General features: G+C 40.8%; 2 protein-coding genes across 2 annotated transcripts in view; one reads left to right on the forward strand and one right to left on the reverse strand.

Annotated features, from left to right (window-relative positions):
- Positions 1-8,354, reverse strand: part of LOC138739765 (melanocortin-2 receptor accessory protein-like) — a 45,475-nt gene extending 37,121 nt beyond the window's left edge. Inside the window, exon 1 of the transcript XR_011342403.1 lies at positions 8,005-8,354. The gene's annotated coding sequence lies outside the window, so the exon portion shown is untranslated. The remainder of the gene's footprint in view (positions 1-8,004) is intronic.
- Positions 8,355-8,485: 131 nt separating this feature from the next.
- On the forward strand, positions 8,486-21,311 carry mis18a (MIS18 kinetochore protein A). Its single transcript, XM_069892418.1, has 7 exons — positions 8,486-8,861; positions 9,840-9,943; positions 12,593-12,644; positions 13,587-13,650; positions 15,251-15,373; positions 20,014-20,113; positions 20,834-21,311. The coding sequence occupies exons 1-7, from the start codon at positions 8,486-8,488 to the stop codon at positions 20,912-20,914; spliced, it is 900 nt and encodes a 299-aa protein (XP_069748519.1). The 3' UTR covers positions 20,915-21,311.
- Positions 21,312-21,569: the final 258 nt, after the last annotated feature.

The raw sequence follows: 21,569 nt of genomic DNA on the forward strand, positions 1-21,569 counted from the left end.
GGTCTATTTCTAAGCAGTACAATATATAACTCGATGTTCAGCATCGAGTCCACGCTGCTGAAGATCCAGCTGCGCTGGATGGGTCACGTCTCCAGAATGGAGGACCATCGCCTTCCCAAGATCGTGTTATATGGCGAGCTCTCCACTGGCCACCGTGACAGAGGTGCACCAAAGAAAAGGTACAAGGACTGCCTAAAGAAATCTCGGTGCCTCCCACATTGACCACCGCCAGTGGGCTGATAACGCCTCAAACCGTGCATCTTGGCGCCTCACAGTTTGGCGGGCAGCAACCTCCTTTGAAGAAGACCGCAGAGCCCACCTCACTGACAAAAGGCAAAGGAGGAAAAACCCAACACCCAACCCCAACCAACCAATTTTCCCCTGCAACCGCTGCAACCGTGTCTGCCTGTCCCGCATCGGACTTGTCAGCCACAAACGAGCCTGCAGCTGACGTGGACTTTTTACACCCTCCATAAATCTTCGTCCGCGAAGCCAAGCCAAAGACAATATATAAACATATATATAGTAAGCATAACACTAGACAACAAAGATTTTGGTTCCTGGACACTTTTGGGTGTATTGTTATGGCTTTTGGGCAGCTGATCATGAAAATCACCTTGAAATTTTTCCATCATGTACTGTTTTTTAGATATAACCTATTTATCTGATTTCCTGTCAGATTTTAAGTCTACTAGTATATCGCTCCCACAGCAAGCTGTTTTGGTCAGTCCAAGCCTGCCTGGGCATGCACTCAGTGCAGGAGCTATGCAAATGTTGTCATAGGCCTGAACATGCTTAGTCAGGATAGATGCACCGACAGGCCATAAAAGCAGCTCCTATACAGATGCTGTGCATTACATTGATATAGATTGAACACATATTGATGCACATGTTCTTCACGCAATAGCATAGTAAGTGTACTGAACAAGAGCATTAATTGTCTTCAGGAAGATTCAATTCAGCAGAAATGTCTCATCAATGTCGCAACAGCTGTGATACATTCTGTTACATTTGTGCCAAGTATATGCTTAAGATTTAATGACACACCATGACTGCACTAGTTAAGATAGACATACAGCACAGTAACGGGCCCTCTCGACCCACAAGCCTGTGCCACCCAGTTACACTCAATTGACCTATAACCCCAGTACATTTTTGGTGGGTGGGAGGAAACCAGAGCACCTAGAGGAAACCTACACAGACAAGGGGAGAATGTACAAACTCCTTACAGACAGTGCAGGATTCAAACCCCAGTCCTGATCACTGATGCTGCAACAGTGTTGCACTAACCAACGAAGCTAACTGTACATTTTTAGGTCAGTCAAACTAACGAAATGAGTCAACATTATGATGCTCAATTCAATAAAAGTTCATTTAATGTTCCTCCAACTTCCCACAGAAAATCTGAAATTATCTTTGTGTTCGACTTGAAGTTGTCTATCATAATACCCAACATTTTCAGGAAGCAAACCTTTTGAGAAAAAAATTGTTGTCCAGTGTAATTAAGGATTACACTGCATCCACATTATATTGTTTTTACTAGCATGGTGTTTAATACATTAAATGACATAACTGGGGAAAAACTGGAACAACCAGATATTCTAAATCATCAAAAATCATAGACATGGATTCATAGACACAGCATGGAAACGGACTCTTTAGCCTTTTTTTCTCCATGCTGACCGTTATTTGCCTAAGCTAGTCCAATATGCCTGTATTCAGACCATATCCCTCTAAACCCTTCCTACCAACATACCAATCTACATGTGTTCTAAACACTACACATTTACATAGTTAGTGTAACAATTAGCGCAATGCTATTAATGGGCCAGTGAACCTGATTCGAATCTGGCGCTGTTTGTAAAGAGTTTGGACTTCATTTTCCTGGGTGCTCTGGTTTCCTCCCACCCTTCAAAACAAACTGAGGTAGTAAGTTAATTGCTGTATTTGGGCATGGTTTGGAATGGTCTGTTACTGTGCTGTACATCTAATTTAAAAATAAAAATTGTAATTACATCCACCTCTACCACTCCCAATGGCAACTTCTTCCATTTTTCTGTTACCGTCTATATGAAAAAGGTGTCACTCAAGTCTATATTAAATCTTTTTCCCGTCACTTTAAATCTATGCCCTTGAGTTTCAGATACCCTGACACTCACCTACTCAATTATGGGGGGGGAGGGGTAGGTGAATGTGAGAGAAGAGGCATATGCTGGCCGAGTATTTAAAATTTGTGCTGTGCAACTTGCCAATACATTCACAAATATCTTCATCAGGGCATGGTACTCTCCCATTTCAAACAGGCATCTATTGTACCAGTGCCCAAGAAGAGAGTGGTAACCTGCCTAAATCCAGTGATCAATGGGGTTTGGGAGATGGAGAGTGTGAGCACTCTTGGGAGTTACTATATCTGAGGATCTTTCCTGGACCCAACACACCAATGATGTTGTGAAGAAAACACCTCTGTTTCCTCAAGAGTTTGCGGGGGTTTGGTATGACATCAGAAACCTTGGCAAATTTCACTTAACTGAATTGGAGCACAAGAAATTAAAGAGAGATTGGGTAGGACATGTAACAGCAGCATCGTATAATTCAAAAGCAAGAGGAGTGGCTATATTAATTAGCAAAAATGTGCCATTTAAAATAGAAGAGGAAATAATAGATCCAGCAGGGAGATATGTTATGATAAAATGTCAGATATATTCGGAGCTTTGGAATCTACTTAATATATATTCACCTAACGAAGAAGATCAAAAGTTTATGCAAGATATCTTTTTGAAGGTAGCTAATACGCAAGGGAACATACTAATAGGAGGGGATTTCAATCTGAATTTGGATCCAAATATGGATAAAACGGGGAAAAAAATTAACAGGAAGAACAAAGTAACCAAATTTATAATTAAATCAATGCAAGAAATGAAACTTGTGGACATATGGAGGAAACAAAACCCAAAAGAAAAGGAATACTCATACTACTCGACTAGACATAAAACATACTCAAGAATAGACCTATTTTTGTTATCAGCTAGTATGCAGGATAGAGTAAGAAAAACAGAATATAAAGCGAGAATGCTATCGGACCATTCACCCTTAATACTGACAGTAAAGCTAGAGGACATCCCTCCAAGAATGTATAGATGGAGATTAAACCCCATGCTACTTAAAAGACAGGATTTTAGAGAATTTATTGAAAAACAATTAAAAATGTACTTTGAAGTAAATACAGAATCAGTGGAAGATAAGTTTATACTATGGGACGCAATGAAAGCATTCATTAGAGGACAAATAATAAGTTATGCAACCAAGATGAAGAAGGACTATAATCAGGAAACAGAGCAGTTGGAAAGGGAAATAGTAAACATAGAAAAAAAATTAGCAATAAAGGAAGATACAACCAAAAGAAGAGAATTGGCGGATAAAAAAATATGAAACATTACAAACATATAAGGTGGAGAAGAATATAATGAAGACAAAACAGAAATATTATGAACTAGGTGAAAAAACACACTAAATCTTAGCATGGCAGCTTAAGACAGAGCAAACTAAGAAAATGGTATTGGCAACAAGGAGAAAAGACAAACAAATTACATATAATCCAAAAGAAATTAAGGAAAACTTCAGAGAATTCTATGAACAATTATACCGAACTGAAAACGAAGGGAAAGAAGGGAAAATAGATGAATTTTTGACTAAAATTGAACTACCAAAACTACAAATAGAGGAACAAAATAAATTAACAGAACCATTTGGAGCAGTAGAAATACAAGAGATAATAAAAAAATTACCAAATAATAAGACACCAGGAGAGGATGGACTCCCAATAGAATTCTACAAAACATTTAAAGATCTATTAATACCGCCCCTCCTGGATGTAATCAACCAGATTGATGAGACACAAAACTTACCAGATTCATGTAAAACAGCAATAATTACAGTGATACTAAAACAAGGGAAAGATCCACTCTCACCAGCGTCATATAGACCAATATCTCTGCTAAACACAGATTATAAGATAATAGCTAAACTATTAGCAAACAGATTAGCAGAACAGGTACCGAAAATGGTAAATTTAGACCAAACTGGATTTATCAAAAAAAGACGCACAACAGACAATATTTGTAAATTTATTAACTTAATTCATGCAGTAGAAGGAAATAAAGCACCTGCAGTAGCAGTTGCTTTAGACGCAGAGAAGGCCTTCGACAGAGTAGAATGGAATTACTTGTTCAAAGTATTGCAAAAATTCAGTTTACCGGAGAAGTATATTAATTGGATTAAAGCATTATATAAGGGACCGTTAGCGAAAGTGACAGTAAATGGACATGTATCAAAGCAATTTAACTTAAGCAGGTCAACGCGGCAGGGATGCCCACTATCACCATTATTGTTTGCGCTAGCTATAGAACCACTAGCAGAATCGATAAGAATAGATAATAATATAAAAGGAATAAAAATAAAAGACAGGGAATATAAAATCAGTCTATTTGCGGATGATGTGATAGTGTACTTAACAGAACCAGAACTATCAATAAAAGAACTATATAAGAAATTGAAGGAATATGGAGAAGTGTCGGGATACAAGATAAACGTAAATAAAAGTGAAGCAATGCCTATGAATAATGCGGATTTCTCAAAATTTAAGAAGGAATCCCCATTCAGATGGCAAATGCAGGCAATAAGATACCTAGGTGTACAAATAAACAAAATTCTAGGCCAATTATATAAACTCAATTACAATCCACTAATGAAAAAATTACAGGACGATTTAGAGCATTGGAAAGAGCTACCACTAACACTGATAGGAAGGATAAACTGTATTAAAATGAACATTTTTCCAAGGATACTATACTTATTTCAGGCATTGCCAATACAACTGACAGAAAAATTCTTCAAAGAGTTAAAGAAAATAATAAGGAAATTTTTATGGAGAGGGGGGAAACCGAGGATAGCACTAGATAAATTAACAGAATGGTATAAACAAGGAGGCTTACAATTGCCAAACTTCAAAAATTATTATAGAGCCGCACAATTAAGGTACCTATCAGATTTTTATCAAACAAGGGAAAAACCAGACTGGACGAGATTAGAATTAGATAAAATAGGGGAAAAGATACCTGAACACATATTATATAAATGGGACGAAAAATTGGTACAACATAGAACTTCTCCAGTATTACACCATCTCCTCAATATATGGAAGAAGATTCATGTAGAAAGAAATAAAACAAATTATCAATTACCAAAACTAATATTGACGCAAAATAAGCTACTCCCTTTTACAATAGGCAACCTTTCCTTTAGAAAATGGGAAAAAAAAGGGATTAAAAGAATAGAAAATTGTTTTTCAGGAAGTAGATTCTTATCCTTTGAACAAATGAGAGATAAGTACAATATAACTGGAGATACAGCACTGGCATATTACCAACTGAGATCCTACTTAAAAGATAAATTAGGAAGCAATTTGAGTTTACCAGAGGGAAGTAACCTTGAATATGTGATTACAGATACAATGTTAATCAAAAGATTTATAACAAATATGTATATTAAACTGCAAGAAAAGGAGAATGAGGAAACAAATGGTAAAACTAAACAAAAATGGGAACAAGATTTAAATATAAAGATAAAAAAGGAAACATGGGAGAAATTATGTTCTGGAACGATGAGAAATACAATAAATACGAGGTTGCGTATGATACAATATAATTGGTTACACAGACTATACATTACACCGCAAAAGTTAAATAAATGGGACCCAACAGTATCTGATAGATGTTTTCGATGTAAAAAAGAAAGGGGAACAACAATTCATGCAATCTGGACATGTGAGAGAGTAGAAAAATTTTGGGATGATCTCAATCAGATATTAAATAAAATAACAGAAAACAATATACCAAAGAATCCAGAGATCTTTCTCCTAAGTAACATAAAAAATAAAGAATTTGGAATTGACTTGGAAGATGCACAAAAAAGATTTGTTAAGATAGCCCTAGCCGTAGCAAAAAAATGTATTATGTCAACCTGGAAATTGGAAGATAATTTGAAAATACAACAATGGTATATAGAAATGAATAAATGTATTCCATTAGAAAAAATAACATATAGTTTAAGAAATAATATTGAAATATTCGAACAAGTATGGGAGCCTTACATTAAATACAATAGCGAAAACCTACCGGGGACAAACATTACCTAAGTTGATGGAAGGAGAAGGAAAGAAAAGAATGGACTCTGTAGAATTTCTGGTGTATTTTTGTTGAATGACAACATTGTCTGACTGAATTAATGCAACCTAGATTGTATACCTAAAATGGATGAGGGGGGGGGGGGGGGTGGGGGGGTGGCTTGGGAGGAGGGAGGGGGGGGAGAAAAAGTCACTGTAAATGTGTGAAAAAGAAAAAGTGTATATCATGGCTATTGTGATTTATGGTGTGAAAAATAAAAAATTTTAAAAAAAAAGAAACCTTGGCAAATTTCTATAGAGAGGTGGTAGAAAGAGTGCTGAATGGCTGCATCACAGTCTGGAATGGAAACACCAATACCCCTGAGCGTAAAGCCCTCAAAAAGGTAGTTGACACAGCCTAGGACATCTCAGGAATAACCTTCCCCACTATTGAGCACATCTGCAGGGAACACTGCCATCAGAAAGGAGCAGCAATCATCAAAGACCCTCACCGCCCCTTATACACTCTGTTCTCACTGCTGCTGCCATCAGGAAAGAGTTATAGGTGCACGATTCGTACCACCAAGTTCAGGAACAGCTGCAATCCCTCCATAATCAGACTCCTCAATGACAAACTGAGAGAAATATTTAAAGCTCTTACTTGTGCATTTTATTGATTTTCTTTTTGTTCTCTCTGTATTGCACAGTTTGTTTATAGTTCTTTGTTTGTTTACATTGTGTACTGTTTTTTTTTGTACTACCAGTGAGTGGTAATTCTGCCGCGGCACTCACATCAACAGTGATGAAGTGTTTTGAAAGGCTGATGTTGAAGCATATCAGCCCTGACTGAGCAGCAACATGGATCCATTCCGATTCACTTATCGTAGCAACAGGTCTATGGCGGATGTTATCACACTGCCTCTACACAAAGCACTGGAACACCTGGTCAGCAAAGATGCATACATCAGGATACTCTTTATTGACTACAGTTCGGTATGTGACACCAATAATCCCTCAAAATTGATCAGCAAACTTCAAGACCTGGGACTCTGTCTACATTAAACTACGACATTCTATGTACTGACAATAACCACACCAGCAGTGCAAGTATAAGACAGCTTTAATAAACTAATAAGTACACTAAGAGGACTTGTCTCTCTGCAAGACAAACCTGGAAGGCTAGACTGTAGCTCTGGACTGCTTTATATACAAGGTCACCAGGATGACCCTTGGTGACCTAGTGGTGTAATTACATATCACCACAGACTCAACACCCCACTATGTAATTGGATCCTGGATTTTCTCACCACCAGAACACAATCAGTGAAGATTAGTAAGAGCATCTCCACCACAATCTCCCTCAGCACCGGAGCAGGGCTGCGTTCTTAGCTCCCGGTCTACTCACATTACACCTACGAATGTGGGGCTCTGAACGACTGCAACACCTCTACAAATTCGCTGACAATCCCACGGAAGTGGGTGGCATAAAAAGGGGTGATGAGTCAGCATGCAGGAAAGAGATTGAAAACTTGGGCGAATGGTGCACCAACAACAATGTCACCAAAAACCAAGGAGCTAATTGTTGACTTCAGGAAGGGAAAACCAGAAGAATATGATCCATTGGTCATTGGGGGATCAGCGGTGGAGAGGGGGTGCAAATATAAGTTTTTGGGGGTCACTATCTTGGAGGATCTTTCTTGGACCCAACACATCAATGGCATCATGAAGAAAGCACGTCGAGAACATCTCCAGGGAGCGCTGCCTTTGCACATGCGCTGTCTCACTGCAACCATCAGGAAAGAGATACAGGTGCCACAAGACGCGCCCCACCAGGTGCTACCTACCTTTCCAACAACAAACTCAATCAGGAACTTCAGGACTCTTTCTTTTACACTTGATTGCATTTTTTTCTGTCTTGCGCAGTCTGTTTCCATCTCATTTGTTTACATGTGCACAATTAGTCCTTTTTTTTGGCAGGAAAACAATCTCATGCATGCACTCTCGACAATAAATCTGGAATCTGATGCAGTACAATCACAAATTCCATCAGGTGGAAATTTCAAAGGATTATTATCTTCTTTCCAGCTGAAAACATGGGCAGCGGACCTGAATGAGGCCAATTGGGGGGGGCCGGGCCGCCGGCTCCTGCGCATGCTCGGAAGCTCGCGGCGGGGCCTTGCTGTTTGAAAGATGGCGGGAGTGACTGTGGATTTGGTAACAGATGACGAGGAGGAGGAAGGGGGCGGGGCCGGGGCCGGGGCGGGGCCGGACCGCCGGCTTCTGCGCATGCTCGGAAGCTCGCGGCGGGGCCTTGCTGTTTGAAAGATGGCGGGAGTGACCGTGGATTTGGTAACAGATGACGAGGAGGAGGAAGGGGGCGGGGGCGGGGCCGGGGCGGGGGCGGGGCCGGGGCGGGGGCGGGGGCGGGGCGGGGGCGGGGGCGGGGGCGGGGGCGGGGCCGGACCGCCGGCTTCTGCGCATGCTCGGAAGCTCGCGGCGGGGCCTTGCTGTTTGAAAGATGGCGGGAGTGACCGTGGATTTGGTAACAGACGACGAGGAGGAAGCCGCCGCCGCGCCCAGGGCACCAGAGACGACTCGGATTTGCCCGTGGTTTTCCTGTGCTCCCAATGCCGGCTGCCGGTCGGCGACTCGCTGGCCTGGGCTGGAGCAAGCCCGAAGGAGAACGTGATTTACCTGAAAAGTAGGTGCCTCTCCCCCCCCTTCTCTCTTACTGGCTACTCCTCCGGCTCCCCGCCCCCTTCACCCCCTCCCCTCCGGCTCCCCGCCCCCTTCACCCCCCTCCCCTCCGGCTCCCCGCCCCCTTCACCCCCTCCCCTCCGGCTCCCCGCCCCCTTCACCCCCTCCCCTCCGGCTCCCCGCCCCCTTCACCCCCTCCCCTCCGGCTCCCCGCCCCCTTCACCCCCTCCCCTCCGGCTCCCCGCCCCCTTCACCCCCTCCCCTCCGGCTCCCCGCCCCCTTCACCCCCTCCCCTCCGGCTCCCCGCCCCCTTCACCCCCTCCCCTCCGGCTCCCCGCCCCCTTCACCCCCTCCCCTCCGGCTCCCCGCCCCCTTCACCCCCTCCCCTCCGGCTCCCCGCCCCCTTCACCCCCTCCCCTCCGGCTCCCCGCCCCCTTCACCCCCTCCCCTCCGGCTCCCCGCCCCCTTCACCCCCTCCCCTCCGGCTCCCCGCCCCCTTCACCCCCTCCCCTCCGGCTCCCCGCCCCCTTCACCCCCTCCCCTCCGGCTCCCCGCCCCCTTCACCCCCTCCCCTCCGGCTCCCCGCCCCCTTCACCCCCTCCCCTCCGGCTCCCCGCCCCCTTCACCCCCTCCCCTCCGGCTCCCCGCCCCCTTCACCCCCTCCCCTCCGGCTCCCCGCCCCCTTCACCCCCTCCCCTCCGGCTCCCCGCCCCCTTCAACCCCCTCCCCTCCGGCTCCCCGCCCCCTTCACCCCCTCCCCTCCGGCTCCCCGCCCCCTTCACCCCCTCCCCTCCGGCTCCCCGCCCCCTTCACCCCCTCCCCTCCGGCTCCCCGCCCCCTTCACCCCCTCCCCTCCGGCTCCCCGCCCCCTTCACCCCCCTCCCCCTCCGGCTCCCCGCCCCCTTCACCCCCTCCCCTCCGGCTCCCCGCCCCCCTTTACCCCATCACTTCTCAGCTTCTTTCTCTCCTACTCTCCCACCAGTTACCTGTTGTAAAGCACGAAAGTCTGCAGGCACCATGATTGAAGTAAAAACACAAAGGCTGGAGAAACTCAGCAGGTCAAACAGTGTCCTTTATATAGCAAAGGTAAAGATGCAGAACAAATGTTTTGAGCTTGAGCCCTTCATCAAGGTATCAGCATTATTGTATTTTTAATCTCTTGCCTCTTGAGCTTCTATTAGTTAGGCTTATTTCTCCCTGTTTTTCTTGGAGATTTTTGACAAAGGGCTCAGGCCTGATTGATTTTCTTACTGTGGATATTGCGTGAATTGCAGAGTTTCTCCAGCACTTTTGTGTATATGCATATATACATTTCTGAATGCACGCAAGTAGACGTATGCTTATGCACACACCTGTGTACATGCGCAGGTGTGTATGTATATATGCACATACATGTGTAAATACACATGTATATCTTATCTATATGTGTGTGTGTGTGTTCACACTCCTAAGTCACCCAAAGGACTCAAACACCAGCAGCAACAGAAATTCATCAAGACAATGGCTACTTAAATAAAACTGGATTTATTTTCTTAATACAGAATAATAATAACAACGTCAATACTTATTATTTAACCTAACTTAACCGCTTTCTAATTCTAAGTGCATATGTATGTGATGTTTATGTGTTCTGGAAAGTTCTTTTTCACTGTCTAATCATTCACATTTCACTTCTCCAAGTTCACTGGTATGAGGCAATCTTCTATACTGTGCACAGAATTAAACAGTTATTTTATTCACCAGGCTCTGGTGCTTTAAATTAAATTGTTACCATTCAGGAAGGTCTTTGTTGGTTTCAGAGAGATGTGTTCGTTGGACACACAAACTGGTCTCCTTCAACCAGCAACTTAAATGTCTTACCAACCTCTGCAATTGACTACAGAGATTTAGAATAGGCTGAACTCCGAACTCAAAATCTGTCTTGAAATGGGACCATGCAGCAGGTGTTCACCACAAAATGCTGCAGAATAATCTCCCAAACAATGGATGTTTCCTCTTTGTTTGCAAAACCATGTGGCCCCTCTTAGGACAACAAATTTCAACCAGAAATTTAAAACTTTAGGACCAGTTTACCAGCACAAGACTTCTCAGTTTTTGAGCCTGGACACTGTTTAAATATGCTGGTCCATTAACACCTACTTGTGAAACTCACAAGCACTTCTCATGGTCTCTGCAAAGCCAAATGCAGACACTAAGTCTACCGTTGCATAGCTCTTGCATGGCAAATGAGATGTTTGTTTGTGAAATGTGACCTGATAACTAAACCTCACAATCATATCCTTTTAAGATATTTTATCATAATTTTTTAAAAACTTATTCCATAACAATATACACTCACACTATTTATATTTCTATGGCATTGAGCCAGGCTTTTTGGTCTACTGCAGTGGTTTTCAAACTTTTTTCTTTCTACTCACATACTACCTTAAAGGGCCTATCTCATTGGCCTGGAGACCAGGTGACGACCTGATGGCGACTCGAGTCTCCGCTGGTTGCGGAGACGTCTCCACAAGTCTCCTGGAGACTAGCCGGGACTCCAAGGAGTCATGGGAAATTCAAACATGCTTGATTTTTTTTTTTTGGAGACTTTTTCTAGTCTCCATCAGTTGTGGCGACGTCGCAGAGACTAATTTTGTCCGCGACTGGGGAGACATCACCGCAACCTGCTGGAGACTAAGGAGACGTCAAGGACAAAATTAGTCTCCACGACTGCCGGGCAAATTGGTTGTCATCTTGTCTGGAGTCGCCTTGGTGAGAGTGCAAGCCATTTTTTGGTCTACCGAGTGATGTTTCCACCAATGAGATTCCAGTCACTTTGCCTTAAGTAATCACCTTAAGTGATCAATGTTCTGTGATTAGTAAGGGATTGCTTAAGGTGGTATGTGAGTGGGAAGGGAAGGTTGAGAATCTCTGCTCTCGACTCAATTGTTTTGCTTGAAAAAAATTGTCATTGGCCCATTTCCTTTGGAATTGTAAACCAAGGGGAGTGGAAAGAAAAAGTTTGAAAACCACTGGTCTTCTGCATCCCTTCTGGTTATTAACCACTTGCTCATACCATTGCAAACATTTATATGTCACCTCAGCAAATGAATAAAAATAAAATAAAAGACAAAGGAAGGTAGTGTCTATGGTTTATTCAGGAATCCGTTGACAGAGGGGAAGAATCTGTTCTTGTGCTGCTGCGTGTCTGTTATCAGGCTCCTGTACCTTTTTCCCAAAGTTAGCATGTTAACAAGGAGGAGGAGGAGACATCTTTTCCAATTCGAATTGACCGTGGTCTTCCGATGAGGAAGTCAAGGATCCAGCTGCAGAGGGTGATACAGAGGCCTAGCAATTGGATCTTGTTGACCAGCACTGAGGGAATAATTGAATTGAAGGCTGAGCAGTAGTCTATGAAGAGTGTATGTATGAGTTATTGTCTGGATGTTCCAGACTGAGTGGAGAGCCAGTGATATTGAGTCTGTTGTGGAGCGATTGCGACGATCCAGTTCCTTAACTTGGGTCTGTGTTAATTCTGGCCATGATTAATCTCTCAAAGCACTTCATCACAGTAGATGTTAGTGCTACTGGGTGATGATCATTGAGGCAACTCACTCTTCTTCTGGGCACCGTGATCATTGATGCCCTTTTGAATCAGGTGTTATGACATTTCAAGTATTCATTGAAATATTTCTTGTTCATAAAGGGAAAAAATGTATTCAAGTTCCATCTAAACAGTTTTCTCCTTCACTTAAGCCTGTACCCTCCGGACCTGGACCCCTCCACTTAGAGCTGTCTAAAACCCAAGGTAGAGTACCATAAATCAGTCTTGTAACTCTTACTGTTGAGACATCACCTGCATGCAGTTTAAAAAATTTCTATTAAAAGGTATAGGGCAGTGGTTCTCAACATTTTTTTCCACTCACATACCACTTTCAGCACCTATGCCATAGGTTGACAACTGGTATAGGGAAAATAAATGAATGTACTAGCAATGATTTTGCATTAATTTAATTTGTACCTCTGTTCTTGATATTTCTGGTTATTGATGTTTGTAGTTACTGATCTCTGCTCTGTCTCAATATTTAAAACTAAGAGTAGAAATGAGAAGCTCATTTAATGCGATTAAATCAATGAACTATCGGTTTACAAAAGTGAAATCTTACAGATGTTTTATAACCAATCTATTTACTCTGAAAAATAGCTAACCCAAAACATTGACCGTCCATTTCTGACCTTTTGGCTCTTCCAGCTTCTCATTGTTTGCTCGTGATTTCAGTATCTCCACTTTTTGAGTTTTTCTACAGCCCCTTTTCAACTGGCATCCTGTCCCAGGAATTAACTGGGACAGGCTCCAGTGGAAAAGAAACACTGTCTGAACGCCAACGTCAACTGAAGTCACTAACCCTTTCAACCCCTTCTCGTATCCCCAGTGTTTGCTGACAAAGCCTGTGGAAAAGAGAGCAGGAAGTCACCCATTTCCAATTAAAGGAAGAACACTCCGATCCCCAGGGATGAGTTGTGTTCAGTGGAAATGTAATTAATGTCCCAGTTAAGGATGGCCCAGTGGAAATGGTACAAAGCGCTTCCTATCCAGGACACTGCACGGCCAATGAACTGGGATGCCAGTGGAAAAGGGGCTTGCTTGTATTGATTTTACCAAATGATAGCTTTGTGTGGTCTTTGTTGTACTTTATAAATATTGTGCTTGAAATTTGAGATTCTAAATGTGACTCATCCTTTTATATAGGTGTCACAAATAATATTCTTGTAGACAAAGAACAGAAGATAGACACAGCTGATGAATCTGGTTGGTAAGTTTGTAAAATGAAAACTTGAAATTTCTTATCCAGGCTTTAAGAAGAAAGATTTCATTGTGTGTGCCTTGTACTGTCATGGTCTGGAATTTTGAGAGGCTGCTAAATGTTGAAGTCTGCTTCCAGCATTCACACACATCCAGTTAGATGTAGAAATTCATTTATTCTTGTTTGAATGTTTTTGTTCTCTCATCAGTTTTGTTACATTAGTTTCTGACCAAGAGATTGAATATTAAAATGTAAAGGAGAGGTAAATACTCACATTTTACATAACTTTTTTTTTTTTTAAATTTTTTATTTTTCACACCATAAATCACATTAGCCATGATACACACTTTTTCCTTTTCACACATATACAGTGACATTTTCTCTCCCCCCCCCCTCCCTCCTCCCAACCCACCCCCCCTCCCATCCATTTAAGGTATACAATCTAGGTTACATTAAACCAGTCAGACAATGTTGTCATTCAACAAAAATATACCAGAAATTCTACTGAGTCCATTCTTTTCTTTCCTTCTCCTTCCATCAACTTAGGTAATGATTGTCCCCGGTAGGTTTTCGCTATTGTATTTAATGTAAGGCTCCCATATTTGTTCGAATATTTCGATATTATTTCTTAAACTATATGTAATTTTTTCTAATGGAATACATTTATTCATTTCTATATACCATTGTTGTATTTTCAGATTATCTTCCAATTTCCAGGTGGACATAATACATTTTTTTGCTATGGCTAGAGCTATCTTAACAAATTTTTTTTGTGCATCCTCCAAATCATTTTACATAACTTTCAATAACAAATTTGGTATTCTTGAATGTTATTTTTATGATGTCCAAATCTGTAAATAGATTCAAATAGTGAAAAAGACGTTGATGGGTAATTCTGTTGTTTTGGCCTATGGTCAGTGGTTAATATATGATACAAATACTCTGTCAATACAGACTATTTGATTTCATATACATACCAATAGGATCTGTAATATTATAAACAATGATAAAATAGAAAAGAACAAAAATACAAAATAGATGGGTTTAAAGTAGGTCATTTGGCCTTGTTCCTCTCTGATCATTCAACATTCATCTGCTCTAGGTATCATCACTTCTGTGCCAGTTCCCCATCAATTTTTAGATGTTTCAAAGATTTTAGAGACTTTTTAAATGCCCCCAATCATCGAACCTCCACATTCCTCTGGGATAGAGAATTCCAGGAAGTCACCATCTTCTATGAGGTTTTAAGTCACTGTCTCCTAATCTTGCAATCCATATCCGTTTGCTTGAAGTTCTTCCACAAGGTAGACTATTCCACCTAGGTAGAATACAGGAGGCACAAACGAAAAGTTCTCTGGTTGAAGGTTTGGTCATTTATTTGTGAAGGAGGAGGGGTCTTTGACTTTTGTATGATGTTTACAGTACATGTCAAATGCAGGATCATAAGTAATGTAAGAAGAAATAGTCCAATGAGGTGGGAGTTGGATGTGAGAACTAGAAGTGAAGTGTTCCTACACACCATTAATGGGTCAATCACTAGCTGAAAGTTTTCTGTTCTTTATCTATTTTCATATTTCTGCAGTAACTTTATTTTTCCCTTTTTTCCCAGCATTTATGTTTTGCTGTCCTGCAGTGGCTGCTCTCTCTTACTGGGTAGAATGTATCTTTGTACCCCGGTCCATCTTGACATCAAGCGGAATATGTATTGCTTGAATGTGGCCTATATTGAAAGGCAAGTATGTCAATGTAAAATGAAGATTGATCTCCAATCTCCAGTTGTGTAGAGTATTTGGGTTTTTTTTTTGCTTAAAATATGATGAATTCACACAATAGTAAAATTAGCTGAATTATGAATACAGTTTCAATAGCTGTTAAAGTTCAGATTTATTGTCATTGCATACTTGACATCACATACAACCCTGGGATTCTTTTTCCAGCGGTCCAGGCAGTATTTCTACTTATCAGTAGTGTAAACTGTACTCAAGAAAAAAATGCGTATACAAAAAAACACTGTAAACTGAAATGTAAGCTACCTGTGCAATATAGGAAAAAATATTCAGTTGTAGCCGCGTGCTACGTGAAGTAAGACACACACGAGTGTAGTCAGGTATTGCTCTCGTTTATTGGGGGCTAAAGCCCAACTTTTACACTGTTTGCGTTACCATTTTCCCCTTTTACTGATGCAATGGCCTGCTTAACAAGTGGGTTTCCTGCGCATGGGTACATTTCTACATAACAATCCCTTCTTTTCTGTCTGCTGTCCCTGTCTATTGGCTGTACAGTGGGGCCAGTGCCATTTTGGGGTTGTTGGCCCTTGCGGCCTTTCGTCCGCCGGTTCACTTGCTGGGGCCAGTGTCGCTGCGCGGTCTGCTGGCTTTTGGTTGCACTCACCGCCCAGAGTGCCGGCCTGATTGCTGCTACAGTAATAAATAATGTGTAAAGTAAGAGTCCTTAAATGAGTCTCTGATTGAGTCTATTGTTTAGGAGTCTGATGATGGAGAGGAAGCAACTGTTCTTGAACCTGATGGTATGAGTCTTGTTGCACCTATACCTCTTTGCTGATAGCAGCAGCGAGAACAGTGCATGTCCTGGGTGGTGTGGATACTTGATTTCAGCTATTCTACGACAGAAGCATTCCATATAGATTTTCTCAGTGGTGTGGAGAATTTTGTCTGTGATTATACTGGGCTCTGTCCACTACCTTTCTTGTGAGTTTGCTCAGAGGTATTGGTGCCCCCAAACCAGGCCCTGATGCAGCTGATCAGTGCATTTTCCACCACATATCCATATAAATTTCCCAAGGTTTCCGATGTCATACCAAACCTCTGCAAACTCCTGAAGTAGAAGGGGCACAGACGTGCTTTCTTTTTGATGATATTATTGTGTTGAGTCCAGGAAAGGTCTTCTGACAGTGACTCCCAGGAATTTAATTTTGCTTATCCTCTCCACCTCTGGTCCCCTAAAGATCTCTGTATCATACATTAGGTTTTCCCTTCTGAAGTCCACAATCAGTTCCTTGGTTTTGGTGACATTGAATGCATGGCTGTTAGAACACCATTCAGCCAAGTTTTCAGTCTCCCTCCTGTATGCTGATTCATTACTTCTTTGTATAGTCAGCAAATTTGTTGACAGTATTGTTGTATCCAGCCACACAGTCATAGGTGTAAAATGAGTGGGGGGGGGGGGGGGGGTGCTGTGAACCTTTAGATTTTTATTTTTAAAAAATATAATCTTTATTTTAATTATTGGATGAACTCTGAATTTGTAAATGATAGCCATTACAAATTAGTTGTAAGTAATGTTGATTGGTTAAAGAGCTGTGAGTAATCAGGCAGGAAAAGTTGCTGTTTATGAAATGTGGAATCTAATACTTGTAAAAATAGCCGTTCTAAGTCTATAAAGATTAAGTGCAGATATTTTATTAATATTCCGAATTCTTTTAAATCATTCTTCTTGACCAAAATTATTTGTTACGGGTTTTCCTGTCAAAGTATTTGCAAAGGCCCATTGTGATCATGATTGAGACTATCAAACTTGCTACAGTCATGTCATGAATATAATAAACTGAGAGTTTTCTGACATTGTTACATTTCTGCTATGTGCTGTTAGTTCATTTCAGCTGGAACTCTGTATTTGGAGAATCAAAGGTCTTGATTCTGCTGAATTTAAAAGTATTTGTGTTCCTACTCCCACTTTGAATGGAAATCAAATAATATGCTACTTGCCCAGTACATTGGACAATTTACTTGAAAAATTATTAATTGCCTGGTAAATTGCATTGAACAGTGTTTGTGTGTGAATTGCTATGTGAATGTCCTGGCTGCACCAGCACTTATTGGTCATTCCTAATTTTCCCAAACTGAGCAGCTCACTGGACTGTCAGAAGCCAGTTGAGAATTAGCAACAAAGGTTTGGCTCCAGGATTGTATTTTGTCCAGAGCCAGTAGCATACTAAAGAATATTAGTAAAACAGGAATTTTTCTGACAATGGGGTATTTTTATAGTTGCAGATTAATAGAATTTATTTAAATAATTCATTTATTTGAATTTAAGTTCTAACACTGCTGAGATAATAAGTCCAATAATTTGGATGATAATTTACCTCGTGATGACTCTGCTCCGTTTCAAAGGTGATCCTTGGATCCAATGCTGCAAATGGGTGATAAGCAGGTTGATGCCGCTCGCCATTGGGGTGACTCTCTTAAAGTGTCTCCTTATCCCTGCTTAGTAAGAGTGAAGGATGAGTGAATGCCAATTTAAAAACGATTGCAAAACAAAAAAAACAACAAATGCTGGAAAAACAGCAGGTTAGGCAGCATCTTAAAGAGAAACAATCAATGTTTCAGGTCAGACGGTTCACCAGAATAGAGGGATTTAATGCAACATATAACTATAACCATTTACAGAATGGAAACAGGCCATGTTGGCCTTTCGAGTCCACACCGGTTCACTGATTTTGTGCGCCCTCTTCAGGCATTGGTGATTTTAAATGTTGAAAATAAATAAAATTTAAAATAGTAAAGGTCCTCCGAAGTAACACATAAACCTTTGGTGAAGATGGGAGCAAATATTCAGCCAGTGGAGGGCCTCGGTCGGGCTTTGCTCGGACCAGCTGTTTGAATAAAATGGCGTCGCCCAGGGTGATAAGCAGGTTGATGCCGCTCGCCATTGGGGTGACTCTCTTAAAGTGTCTCCTTATCCCTGCTTAGTAAGAGTGAAGGATTAAAATTCCACAATAAAATAGTTGTGGTTTTAATGATATAAAAAAAAATTAGCATTATTTATGGTTTCACATCCTTGATTTCTAAAGCTCCTTTGAGTACTTTTTTAAAATTACGGTTTCAAGTCTTCTAAGGCTTTTAAATGTGTAATATTCCAAATAGATGTCCATCTGAATGTGGAGCCCATTTAGAAATCCCTTCTATGTGGTTTCCACCTGTCACACCACCAAAATTAAAACTCATTAACATCTATGATCATGACCAAGGTTATTGTTATTTTCTTGTCCTTTTCCTCATGTCTGTAGCCCTTGACATGATTGACCACACAGAAGTTGGCTAGCTTCATGGAACTGCATTTGCTGTTTATTCCATTAAATCAGTGGACCAGTCCTGCTTTCTTTTCATTTGCACGCAAGGTTGCTCCAAGGATCTATCCTTCTCTCCCCATTATTTCTCATCTGCGTGCATACCTTGAGAAAATCAACCAAAAACTGCTGTCATTTTCCACATGTACAGTGAGGATTACCTGTCACCTCTTGGGTTCTCAACTATTTCAGTTGTCAGACTATATATCTGTTATTTCCAGTATGTGCAGCAGTTTCTTCCAATTAAGTATTGGAAGGGCTGAACCCATCATGTGGCTCTCTGCCATATCACTTTTCCTGGGATTTTTGGGCTTTGTTCTTTGCCAACTCAGCATTGCCTTTTCCATCTTGGTTGTGTTAGCCTCTTCAGAACTTCAGCCTCTCCTTGACTAATTTGTTGAAATTTTTGTTCTTCTGTCTTAATTCTTCAGCATTCTGACCAGTCTTCCATGCTCTTTGTAAACTTAGGATCTGCTAAATTCCTCATTTTAATTGGTATCAAGATCTGTTCCCATCTTTTTACGAGGTGATCTGCACTTGCCTGCAGCTGGGTAATACCTTTTTGTTTTCAACATATTCACAATTTCGAAAATCTTGCATGGTTTTACTGCTGATATCTTCAGTTCTTTACTTTAGCTATTCTACCACTGCCAGTCATGCCTTCAACTGCTAGTTTTAAACTCCTAAATTTTATTTAATTTTCTGTCATTTTCCTCCTCCTTCCTCTCTGCTTTAAGATAATCAACCTTTGATTAGGTCTTCATTTTTCCTGCATGGATTGGCAACCTATCTTTGTTAGATGATCCTCCAATGAAGCAAGGCCTCAATTTGAATCACAGGTCTCTGAAAAACTGCAACATAAATTGTAAAATAATTATTTTGATGATGTTTGCTAAGGGATAAATCTATGTATATGTTAATTGAACACATGCAACCACAATTTGCAGAGAAACCCCTCCATGAGTGCTCCATGCATGCAACCGTTCATCCAGCCCTTTCTCTGCCACACAGCAATCTGGGAGGGCAGGTCCACCATCGCTTTTTCCCCATGGTGTTTCTAGATTGTGCACAGTGGAGCTCCCAACCTTCCCACGCTGTTTAAAAAATGGTCTGCTATTGCTATTTATTGTTAACACTTTCCCACAGTCCCTTATAAAGGTTTATATAAGGCGGTGCAACATCCACAGGCTCAAGGCCTCATGCTGTGCTGTACATACTGCTTAATTGTGTTAAATAATGATTTGTTGGTCAAGTTGTAAATGAACATCTTTGCTTTATTTTCATAGTTATGTCCTTGGCTCCACCACAAATGCAGAATTTATAGATAATAATAAAAAGCCGGTAGTTCTAGAAACACAAGCTGAAGTCCTTGAAGAGCTAGCAAAGGTAATATCTTTTCAACCCAGTTAATAGTTTTTGCTCAAACATTGACAGGCTGAATGTCGTTGATAATATGAATGAGGTATTTGGAAGAAAGAAAATGTGTGGAATATTTTATTGAAAAATAATTTTGAAGTTTTCACCCATTGATACCATAAAATTGAATGTTAAACACGTATGACCTTCTTAAATTTGTGTTTTGTATAACAAATACAAGTTATACCTGCCGAAGGATTTTTATTTTAGAGATTGAATATTTATTGTGTTACCCACAGTGTCCTTTACCTTTTGACAAAGGAACTGATTTCGCACACTATGTACCAAAGAGTTTGTAGTTTTGATTCCCATTAGATTTGGGGTGGCACAGTTGTTCTAGCTATTTGTACAATCCAGTCAGAGCACCAGTGACCGACCGGCATTCAAATCTGGCATTGTCTGTAAGGAGTTTGTACTTCTCTCTGTGACTGCATTGGTTTCATTCAGATGGTCCGAGTTCCTCCCACCCTCCAAAAATGTACGGGGTTTAGAGGTTAATTGGTGTATTTGGATGGCACGGGCTTGAAATGTCTAAATTTAAAAAATTAATTCTTGTATTGTCCTTTGAAAACGATGTCAAATTATTGCTGTGAGAAACAGTGCCTTTTTTTTCTTTTCATCGCATTTTTCATAGCATTTCGTGCTATTTTGGGATTTACAAATGTATTTTATGGTGTTTCTTTTCAACAGTCTCAGACTGTGCTGAATCTGATGATTAAGAAACTGGCTGATGTTGAAGAAAAATTACGATCATTACAGGGTGAAGGATGATTCTATTGTATATTGCATTGCAATTTATTGCTGATGGCAACACCACATTTTGAAGATATCAGCAAGAAACAGGTGCTCAAACTCAATGTTAATTCATCAAGTAACTTCATTAGATTTCTTACTATTGCTTTGAGATTGGGTTATTGGCTTTGGTGCCATCACAAATCTTAACTCACGTTTTTTGTCAAATATTGGAAATGTGTAGTATTGCAATTTTGACTTCATAATGTTTATAAAAAGCAGATGCTTGGTCATCTATAATTGTATTATAAGCTCTCTCTAGATGTTTGTACAAGTGTTCAATCGAGGCATTTCATCTCGATTATTTTGCTCGATTGTTTTAAGTGTAGCTTCTCTATTGTTAATTACTGTAGAAAAATTAAAGGTGTGTGAATAAGTTTGTTTGCAGATTAATTCTTTGTTTGCTAATTTTTATTTTGTTGGAAGCGCAGTATTAAAACCTTCAAAGGAAGATCTCTTAACCATAAATCTGGGGATAAACAAGAATGCCAATTATCTACATTTCATTGCAGAGCATGAATATACAAATTTAAATCAGGGTGTTTGAAGCCAAAGTACATGTGTTTGATTTTGTATGAAGTAGCTAATAGTTGGTGCACATTTCTCAGCAATATACTTTAAGAAATATTCTGGC

The sequence above is a fragment of the Narcine bancroftii genome, chromosome 7 (genome assembly GCF_036971445.1).
Source record: "Narcine bancroftii isolate sNarBan1 chromosome 7, sNarBan1.hap1, whole genome shotgun sequence".
Taxonomy (NCBI): domain Eukaryota; kingdom Metazoa; phylum Chordata; class Chondrichthyes; order Torpediniformes; family Narcinidae; genus Narcine; species Narcine bancroftii.